Below are 11,039 nucleotides of genomic sequence, written 5' to 3'. Positions count from 1 at the left end.
ACACATTTGCCTCTTCCTGCGTTCCTGACAGACACTCCTTCCCCCGCGACCCGTCCCTTAATGATGTCTTAAAGCTTCCCATTGGTTTCCATTATCTGCCAGATACGGGCTTGTAAAATCTGGTTGCCGTGGCAACTTCTGGGCCCGGCCAGACAATGGTTCAATGGGAAGCTGAGTCCCCAGTGGCAAATTAAAGAGTTGACTTGTTGACATGTTTTTATACCTTGGGGTTAATACTACCCCGTTGTCCTAACCCCTCCCCCCTCTTTCTCATGGAAATGGCTCCTCTTAGGTGGCAGGCAAGAGGCCAGGGTGCCTGAAGAAGGTGGCCCAGCAGTTCCTGCTGATGTGGTCGTGCTTTGGGACCAGAGTCATCCGGGACATGACCCTTCACAGTGCGCCCAGTTTTGGTGAGTGACCAACAGCTCCAGAGTGCTTCAACTTACAGGGGACAGGGCAGATCAATGCGTACAATCAGTGAAGCAACGTGTAAAAAGTCTCATTCTAGTGCCGTTTCCATTCCTCAAAGATGTGTATTGAGGAACACCAAGTGAAAGCTAGCCTGGTGCTCCAGTCCGTCCCAGTGCATCGCCAAGGTTTAAGAACAGGTTAGGGGCCGTAACAAACCAGAAAACAAACCAAATCAAATGGCTTTTCACCCTGTCTGTGAATATGAAAGACACAGCTGGTCTCAGTGTTTTGATAACCTGCATTTTCCGTGAAAAACAGCAAATTAACTAAGGCCAGCCTCCCCTCATCAAGCATTGAGGTCTTTTTACGAGCCGGAACACGAACCTCCATTCTCCTAACAGCCACCACTGTTGTTATGCGCTGGAAGAGCTGAATGAAGTTACAGTGTAAGGGGGATGCTTCCTATCCATGCAACAATGTCCTCCTCTCTGAGTGACCTGGGGGTCAACTGTCATATCTTTGATTGATTTCATACCAGAAAGCAATCCCATTGGCCTCTTTTGACAACTGTGTACTGTATATCAAGTAGTGTTACATGAAATTTTATCATCAACAAGATCTTTCTTTTTTGCATTCATTCGAGATTCTTAAAAGGGACTCAGGAGAGATTGGGCCATGGTGTGATGGGCTGACACTCAAAATGAAGGAGTGGATGTTTTAACCACAGGCCCAATGCTTTGCTCAAAAAGTAACTAGTTGTATTTCCATTCTCATTTAGTCGGTACTACATCTAACTTCTCCGACAACATCGCTCCTCCAACAAAACCCTAATCATAATTTTTTCCATCTTGTGTGTGTGTGTGTGTGTGTGTGTGTGTGTGTGTGTGTGTGTGTGTGTGTGTGTGTGTGTGTGTGTGTGTGTGTGTGTGTGTGTGTGTGTGTGTGTGTGCAGGGTCCTTCCACCTGATCCATCTCATGTTCGATGACTACGTGCTCTACCTCCTGGAGTCCCTGCACTGTCAGGAGAGAGCCAGTGAGCTGGTCAGGGCTATGAAGGCTGAGGGCAGTACAGGTGAGACTTCCTGCCTTACTCCGTTCCCTCTTCTGCAGCTTCAGTTTTGAAACAAATCAACTGTTGCCAGTGATCTCTTACCATTGGGCTGTAAAGTGATATTTACTATTCGGCTCACGATGTTCAACTAACATATTGTTCCACTAGCTAGTATCTGAAGATACTTTGTCCTTCCCTTTTTAGATGAGACAGTACCTTTCTTATAATGAATTACTGGTGCATTGGGTAGCACACACCAGAAAACCAGACAACAACCTGTATGGTACTGAAGTTCAGTGGTGAACATGAAACGATCCATCTCTTGCCCAATGCATGCATAACCTGCACAGAAACACGAACCGCCCGTGACGATGGGCCCCCTGTTCCCACTCCAGGGCAGGGCTTACTCAGGGCCTGCTCCAGTACCCCCTGTATTCACTGACGGTTCTCCCCATCATGTCTTCTTCATCAGCAGACGTGGAGGAAGTCATGATCACAGAGACCACGCCCCCTCCCATATCCCCCGTGCCCTACTCACCCACCCGCTCTGTCCCCTCGGAGGACGCCCCCCCTACCTGCTCCCCGACAGAACCCCCGTCCCCCGAGTACACCACTGTCCCGGCAACCACAGGTAAGACCAAACCCAAAGCCCTACATGTGGGGTTCAAAGCCCATTACTCCAGCTCCACTTGCTGAGACAGTCCTATAGCCATCCTATTACTACAACATGGCTATTGCATATGATGTTTAGCCCCGATTGTTATTTTTAATACATATACATTTATTCATGAAAGTCATTGGATGTATTGGACATTTTTAAAGAGTTCCAATGTATTGGAGGTTTAATACTTAATGCTGAATACCTTACCTTACCGTTTATCACTCCGGAGGGAGTCTTGCAACCTTTACTGTGATTTATTCAAAATGCTGGTACTGGTGACACCACACGTGGGTTTGCTTTTGCCAATCCTTCTGTCTGTGTGTATGTGTGTGTGTGTGTGTGTGTATATATGTCTAGCAGGCGCTGTTCAGTCATATACCTGGTCCCTTACATACACAGTGACAACGTCAGGCGGCTCCCCCCCCCACGGCGACTCACAGCCTCCCTGCGTGCGCAGCGGAGCCCCCGTGCCCCCCACCACCTCCACCACCCAGCGGACCCCACCCATCTACACACACAGAGAGGAGCACGGGTGAGCAGGGTGTACATCACGACATGAGACACAACACAACGACATGAGACACAACACAACGACATGAGACACAACACAACGCCAAGAGACACAACACAACGCCATGAGAACAACACAACGCCATGAGAACAACACAACGACATGAGACACAACACAACGCCAAGAGACACAACACAACTCCATGAGAACAACACAACGCCATGAGAACAACACAACGACATGAGACACAACACCACGACATCAGACACAACAACATGAGACACAACACAACGACATGAGACACAACACAACGACATGAGACACAAGACCACGCCATGAGACACAACGCCATGAGAACAACACAACGACATGAGACACAACACCACGACATCAGACACAACGACATGAGACACAACACAACGACATGAGACACAACACCACGCCATGAGACACAACGACATGAGACACAACACAACGACATGAGACACAACACAACTGCCATGAGACACAACACAATGCCATGAGACCCAACACAACGACATTAGACACAACACCACGACATGAGACACAACAACATGAGACACAATGCAAGGACATGAGACACAACACAATGCCCTGAGACACAACACAACGCCATGAGACACAACACAACGCCCTGAGACCCAACACAATGACAGGAGACACAACACCACGACATGAGACACAACGACATGAGACACAACACAACAACATGAGACACAACAACATGAGACACAACATAACGACATGAGACACAAAACAACGACATGAGACACAACACAACGACATGAGTCTCGACACAATCCTATTATACCAACACAATGCCATGAGACACAAAACAACGACATGAGACACGACACAACGCCATGAGACACAACACAACGACATGAGACACAACACCACAACATGAGAAACAACGACATGAGACACAACACAACGACATGAGACACAACATGAGAAACAACACAACGCCATGAGACACAACACAACGCCCTGAGACCCAACACAATGACAGGAGACACAACACCACGACATGAGACACAACGACATGAGACACAACACAAGGACATGAGACACAACACAAGGACATGAGACACAACACAACAACATGAGACACAACAACATGAGACACAACACAACGACATGAGACACAAAACAACGAAATGAGACACAACACAACGACATGAGTCTCGACACAATGCCATTATACCAACACAATGCCATGAGACACAAAACAACGACATGAGACACGACACAACGCCATGAGACACAACACAACGACATGAGACACAACACCACAACATGAGAAACAACAACATGAGACACAACACAACGACATGAGACACAACACCACAACATGAGAAACAACGACATGAGACACAACACAACGCTGTGAGTCTCAACACAATGCCATGAGACACAACACAACGACATGAGACACAACACAAGGACATGAGACACAAAACAACGACATGAGACACAATGTCATGAGACACAACACAACAACATGAGACACAACACAAGGACATGAGACACAACACAAGGACATGAGACACAACACAGTGACATGAGACGCAACACAACAACATGAGAAACAACGACATGAGACACAACACAACGCTGTGAGTCTCAACACAATGCCATGAGACACAACACAACGACATGAGACACAACACAAGGACATGAGACACAAAACAACGACATGAGACACAATGTCATGAGACACAACACAACAACATGAGACACAACACAAGGACATGAGACACAACACAAGGACATGAGACACAACACAGTGACATGAGACACAACACAACGACATGAGGCACAACACAACGACATGAGACAAAACACAACGACTTGAGACACAACACAGCGACATGAGACACATACAACGACATGAGACACAACACAACGACATGAGACAAAACACAACGACTTGAGACACAACACATGACATGAGACACAACACAAGGACATGAGACACAACACAAGGACATGAGACACAACACAGGGACATGAGACACAACACAAGGACATGAGACACAACACAGTGACATGAGACACAACACAACGGCATGAGGCACAACACAACGACATGAGACAAAACACAACGACTTGAGACACAACACAACGACATGAGACACATACAACGACATGAGACACAACACAACGACATGAGACAAAACACAACGACTTGAGACACAACACATGACATGAGACACAACACAACGACATGAGACACAAAACAACGACATGAGACACAACCACCACGTCTGGACATGAGACACAATGACGAGTCGCCCCGCCCAGAGACATTTCTGATCTATGGTTCCACAAATTAGCATGTTATAGAGTGAGTGTGGGGTCATCCCTATGTTCCCCAGGTCCTATGCTCCCCGGGTGCAAAGGGTTAGGGTCAGGGTTAGGGTTAGCATAAGGGTTAGGGTGAGGGTTGACCCTAAACCTCACCCTAACCATAACCAATTGGAGGACAGCCATTCTAACCAATCACAGGCGAATCAGAGACGAAAAAGGCGGTACTTGCCCCTACCATCCTACGAAAAAAAGGGTCCTATGTTCCCCGGTCACATACAAAGCGGGGAACATAGGACCCGGGGAACATAGGTACGCTCCTGTGAGTGTGTGTTAGCATGGTATAGAGTGAATGTGTGTTAGCATGGTATAGAGTGAGTGTGTGTTTAGCATGGTATAGAGTAAATGTGTGTTAGCATGGTATAGAGTGAGTGTCTGTTGGCATGGTATAGAGTGACTGTGTGTTTAGCATGGTATAGAGTGAATGTGTGTTAGCATGGTATAGAGTGAGTGTGTGTTAGCATGGTATAGAGTGAATGTGTGTTAGCATGGTATAGAGTGAGTGTGTGTTAGCATGGTATAGAGCAGTCATACTCAAGTAGCGGCCCGCGGGCCTTTTGTAGCCCGCGGGGTGTCTATTAATGGCCCTCGAGCTGTTTTGAAAAGTTTTTTTAATTATAAAAAAATAATAATAATAATAAAAAATAAAAAACGTGCTGGGCGCTCTTATTTTGAAACCGCGCGCCGCGATCTCAATACGAGGCTGGGGGTTGCAACGATAAACAGATAGCACTCCAGCCCACAGACCGCTCCAGCCCTCCCAAACTCGAGGCAGACAGTCCATCTCAGCAGCAGTCAAGGCCGATTTAGGGTCGTTTTAGACGCAGAGACGTAAGCACGTAATTTACACAAGGGACTTGTTTTAGACAAGTTTTGATTTACGGTTCCTTTAAGGTTCCTTAAGGATTGCGCGTGTTGCAAGGGGATTCTCCGCCAGAACAGTAGGGGGAGCAACGAACGAATCTGTGGGCGTGGAAGTGGAAATCGCTGGCTTGTTTATATTTATAATTATCATAATTCGTTCTTGTGTTTTCTTCTTCTCCTTCTTCAAAATTCTTCATTTGCTTCTGTCACGGCCTTTTAAAAATGGCGCTATTATGCTGTAAAACCGGAAATGTGAGACTCCTGAAAGGATGTGGTTAGCTGGCCAATCACAGTCTTTGCGAGCTGCGTAGGGCCGTAGTGTTTTAGTCGCATAGTAGGAATTTTGGCCGACGCACCTAAGCACGTAAGGGGGGATATTTTACCGCGCAAGGGGGGGTTATGTATCTTACGTGCTTACGCGTTACGTCTAGAACAGAGCATATATCGGCCTCAGTCACACGTATACCGACCGGCCCCTTGAGTCACTGAAAAAAAAATGTGTGGCCCCTCATCATTTCTACTTGAGTACCCCTGGTATAGAGTGAATGTGTGTTTGCATGGTATAGAGTGAGTGTGTGTTAGCATGGTATAGATTGAGTGTGTGTTATCATGCTATAGAGTGAGTGTGTGTTAGCATGGTATAGAGTGAGTGTGTGTTAGCATGGTATAGAGTGAATGTGTGTTAGCATGGTATAGAGTGAGTGTGTGTTAGCATGGTATAGATTGAGTGTGTGTTATCATGGTATAGAGTGACTGTGTGTTAGCATGGTACAGAGTGAGTGTGGGTTAGCATGGTATAGAGTGAATGTGTTAGCATGGTATGAGTGTGTGTTAGCATGGTATAGTGTGAGTTTGTGTTAGCATGGTTTAGTATGAGTGTGTATAAGCATCTACTTTGTCTTTTGGGTCTGCAGATGTCTCATATGTGTGTGTTTTTTGTAGGTACACTGGAAGCTACAATTACGGAAGCTACGCCAATCAACATCCTCACTCCATCCAGAGTCAATACCCTAGTCTAACCCACGAGCCAGGCATCCCAGCCCCGCTGCACTACTCTCCCTACACACGCTCACCTGCACAGGTCAGTGGTACCCACAGGATAATTTGTCAGCTGCTCCCTCCATTTATTGCCTCTTCGTGACATAAGGTCCCCAAGGGTTCACATTTAGAGGCTGCAGGGGATGGCTTTTCCTGCTGGTGAATTGGAATAAACAGAATCCTGACCAATTTCTCTTTCTCTGGGGATCATTTCCTGTCAAGAGTTCGCAAGCCCCCCTGGCCCTCCTAGTGGGGGGGCGGGCTCCTCAATGGTCTTCTCTTCTGTCTAAGCCTAGTGGCACACCGACTGGGGCCATCCTGATTAAAACATTGTTATTCAATGGTCTCTTTTCTGCGTGTGAAGCAGACGTTCTGCTCTATGACCTGGGGTGATGGTCTTTTTCCATGTCGCCATTCCTCATAATGGTCTCGACTGTTTCCTATTTATATTTAGAAAGGGTTCCACTTCCATGTTTCTCTGCAGTCGGAGCTGAAGTCCGGCTCAATGGTTTTGCTTTGTCGTGGCGTCGCCTCTGAAGAGTGAGGCGACGCGGGCTAAAACGGACAAGGTCACCCAACTTTCTAAAACGTTGAGTGGAAAAGCAGATTCAGCGTGCATGATGTTGGTGAACCGTCTTCACTGCAACACAAAGCACATGGGAAACTAGACCGCCTTGCTCTTCCCTTGCTCCCATAAATACCCTGCAGAGGATGAGGCGTCCGGTGTTCTATTTGAGTCACTGTGCCACATATTGTGCAATGATCACTCTTAGATTATGATGGAAATCATCCCCACAAGGCTCTATTCAGGACTCAGTAAAGACTAATTCATGAACACTAAGAATGAATATATTATATATGTGGGGATTTATATAGGTTTACCATTATAGAATGATTAATGTGTCAGTATGTGGTTGTACTGGCTACAGGTGATAACAGGGTCCTATATAGGTGGGGGAATTTTTTAAGTAATCATTGAAAAGCTAACTATGGATATACGTAAATGTAATAGTCAAAAGTAGACTTTCTGAGAACTGGTGATACTTAACTTTGTTAATAGTACGGCCCTGATGGTGTCTGTGTGTTCACCTAGTCAGTCCTGATAGTGTGTGTGTTCTGATAGTACGGTCCTGATAGTGTGTGTGTTCTGATAGTATGGCCCTGATGGTGTATCTGTGTTCACCTAGTCAGTCCTGATAGTGTGTGTGTTCTGATAGTACGGCCCTGATGGTGTCTCTGTGTTCACCTAGTCAGTCCTGATAGTTTGTGTGTTCTGATAGTACGGTCCTGATGGTGTCTGTGTGTTCTGATAGTACGGTCCTGATGGTGTGTGTGTTCTGATAGTACGTTCCTGATGGTGTGTGTGTTCTGATGGTACGGTCCTGATGGTGTCTGTGTTCTCCAGTACCCTCTCAACAGCCCCATGTCTCGGATGGAGTCCTGCCTGATGAGCAGCTCTCCCCGGCTGCACCCGGCGCCCGGCGCCCCCCGCTGGCCGGAGGTCTCCCCGGCCAACAGCTGCTACAGCAGCCCTCCTATGCACTCTGCACGCTACGCCTCGCCCGGCGACATCTACACCCCGCTGGGCCCGCGGAGGAACTCCGAGTACGAACACTCCCAGCATTTCCCTGGATTTGCTTACATCAACGGAGAGGCCACCACCGGATGGGCCAAGTAGCCAACCAGCACACAGGAACTATTCCGGACAGCCAATCATACGCTGACAAGTATGAACGCAGCCCTCCCCGATTCTCCCTGAAGGCACCCAATCAATTGAATGATGGAGGAACGGAGGAACTGGCCTCCCTTTCGCTGACGTATCACATCAATCAACCAAATGACTGTGATGTAGTTTATATTGTAGTTTGTACGAAGAAAAAAATATTATATATAGTTTAAAACATATATATCGTGAGAACTGGCACCGGAATCATTCAACAAGTGCAATGCTTCTGCCAAGCTGTGCCTTTATGTTCTGTTAGGAATGTACAGCTCTGATGGTGTTTCCTGGTACCTGTCTGCACTTCACCACGCCCACACGCATTTATCCTCTTCTCTGTCCTCTCCTCCCTGGTGTCTGTGCTAGCACCCTCATGGGTCCCAGGTTGTTAACATGATGCTGGTCTCACAGACACATGTTGCAGAAGAGATAGCGTTAAGCAACTGAAAACATCAGACTGCAGTTGATCCTACTGGCAGACAACCACTCTCTCTCTGTATGTATGTACATATATATATATATATATATATATATATATATATATATAAACATTTATATCCAAGCAGAATGTGTGCTTTAACCTCATGAAGGATGATGATCACAGTGGCCTTTTGCCTTCCCTTAGGTATTTTTTTAATATAATATATAACTGGAGGCTGTGACTGTGGTGTAGCCTGCCTCGTGGCTTCAGTGACATCACTTGTTCTGTACAGTACTTCAGTAACTTTGTAACATGGCGTACCCTTAATGTTACCCGTTGCCTTTTGTTTCAACGTTCAGTATGTTCAATAAATGAACCCGTTAACTTAGGTTTGTGTGTTTTATAATACACTTGAAGCCACTGAGGACCTATTACCCTGTGGGTATTTATAAGGAGGAGGGATACCAAGGTGTATAGGAGGGAACACACACATGCACGCACGCAGGCACATGTAAGCAGACATACATGCATGCACAAACACAAACGCACGCAAGCACACACACACACACACACACACACACACACACACACACACACACACACACACACACACACACACACACACACACACACACACACACACATATTAGTCACTTTTCCCTGTATATAAAAGCAATGGACATATTGGTTGCTGACTGATCAATTGTTGCAGTTTAAACCGATGTGTCTGTGTGTGCGTGTTCGTGTGTGTGTCTGTGTGTGTGTGTGTGTGTGTGTGTGTGTGTGTGTGTGTGTGTGTGTGTGTGTGTGTGTGTGTGTGTGTGTGTGTTTGTGGGGACAAATGTGTTGCTACATAAATCATTTTAAAACAGAAATAAAAATGTTGTCTTCTCATTTTTCTTAACTGTCTTGTCTCTGTAGTTATTTAAATCATGAAAAAGAAATAAATATATTGTTACAGATTGTTATGTAGTTTCTTATTTGAGGTCAGATTTTGACAACACTGTATAACACACATAACAGTACAGTATCAACTATGGGGATTATACAGCAAGGGCATCATTCATTGTTACTCAACATTTTGACACTAGTCCTTACAAATGAATAGCATTCATTGTTTGTAATTTGAGTAATCATTAAATCTGAGCCTCTTTTAAATTCCCATTCTTCATTATGAAAAAATCCTTTGGTCCAATGAGGTTCAACTACAAGCAGGAACCTAAATAGGGTTTGACGAGAAGTAGAAGACACCAAAGAGAAGTGAACCTGAGGGAGTAAAGCTGGACTGCACCTCCAGCATGACCCCAGCCCCGGCATTCGATTACATTAGATTAGATAACTTTATTTATACTCTGAGGGAGATTTGGTGTACAGTTAAGTGAGCTGGCTTTCTCCACACATGACAAACAAGACATTTAAGACACAGTAAATAATACAAAATCACAGCAGTAGTGAAAGGGAGAGTGAAAGTAATGCATCCTATTGAATGACAGGGATAATAGGAGGGGTATGATGATAAAAGTATAAAATAATAATAATAATAATGATAATAAGGGGGGAGTTGTAGCTGTCATTCATTTAGTTTAGGCCTTAAGGAGGGGTTTTCATTCATGTTTTCTTCATTCAAACATAATTCTGTTGGCCAACCGATAATACACTTACTGCATCTGACGGTGCATTCTTCCAGTTTTAACACTGCAAGTGAAGTTGATTGGCAGCCCCTTATCAGTTGTGACGGTTAGGTCAAAGACCTTTGATCGACTGATTCATTCTGGTGAAAGACATTGGAGTGAGCTACAGGGACCAATTTAGAATTATTAGTGGAAATAATGGGACATTCATTCTTATCAAGTAGCCTATGTAAAATAAAAAAATATATGATAACATTTGTTTGTGTATTTATGCATGATATGATATGTTATGATATGTTAGCTTACGGTACATCCCATTATGATATTCTATATTAAACTA

The 11,039-nt window shown here is 45.3% G+C and overlaps 1 protein-coding gene across 1 annotated transcript in view; it reads left to right on the top strand.

Moving 5' to 3' along the window:
- rfx4 (regulatory factor X, 4) overlaps positions 1 to 8,605 on the top strand; it is a 19,451-nt gene extending 10,846 nt beyond the window's left edge. The window contains exons 13-18 of the mRNA XM_056599031.1: positions 293 to 410; positions 1,364 to 1,483; positions 1,935 to 2,093; positions 2,484 to 2,655; positions 6,832 to 6,970; positions 8,333 to 8,605. Of these exons, the coding sequence (XP_056455006.1) occupies positions 293 to 410; positions 1,364 to 1,483; positions 1,935 to 2,093; positions 2,484 to 2,655; positions 6,832 to 6,970; positions 8,333 to 8,605 (981 nt within the window). The remainder of the gene's footprint in view (positions 1 to 292; positions 411 to 1,363; positions 1,484 to 1,934; positions 2,094 to 2,483; positions 2,656 to 6,831; positions 6,971 to 8,332) is intronic.
- Positions 8,606 to 11,039: the final 2,434 nt, after the last annotated feature.

This window comes from Gadus chalcogrammus, chromosome 9, assembly GCF_026213295.1.
Source record: "Gadus chalcogrammus isolate NIFS_2021 chromosome 9, NIFS_Gcha_1.0, whole genome shotgun sequence".
Lineage (NCBI taxonomy): Eukaryota > Metazoa > Chordata > Actinopteri > Gadiformes > Gadidae > Gadus > Gadus chalcogrammus.
This window is presented reverse-complemented; position numbering and strand designations above follow the sequence as displayed.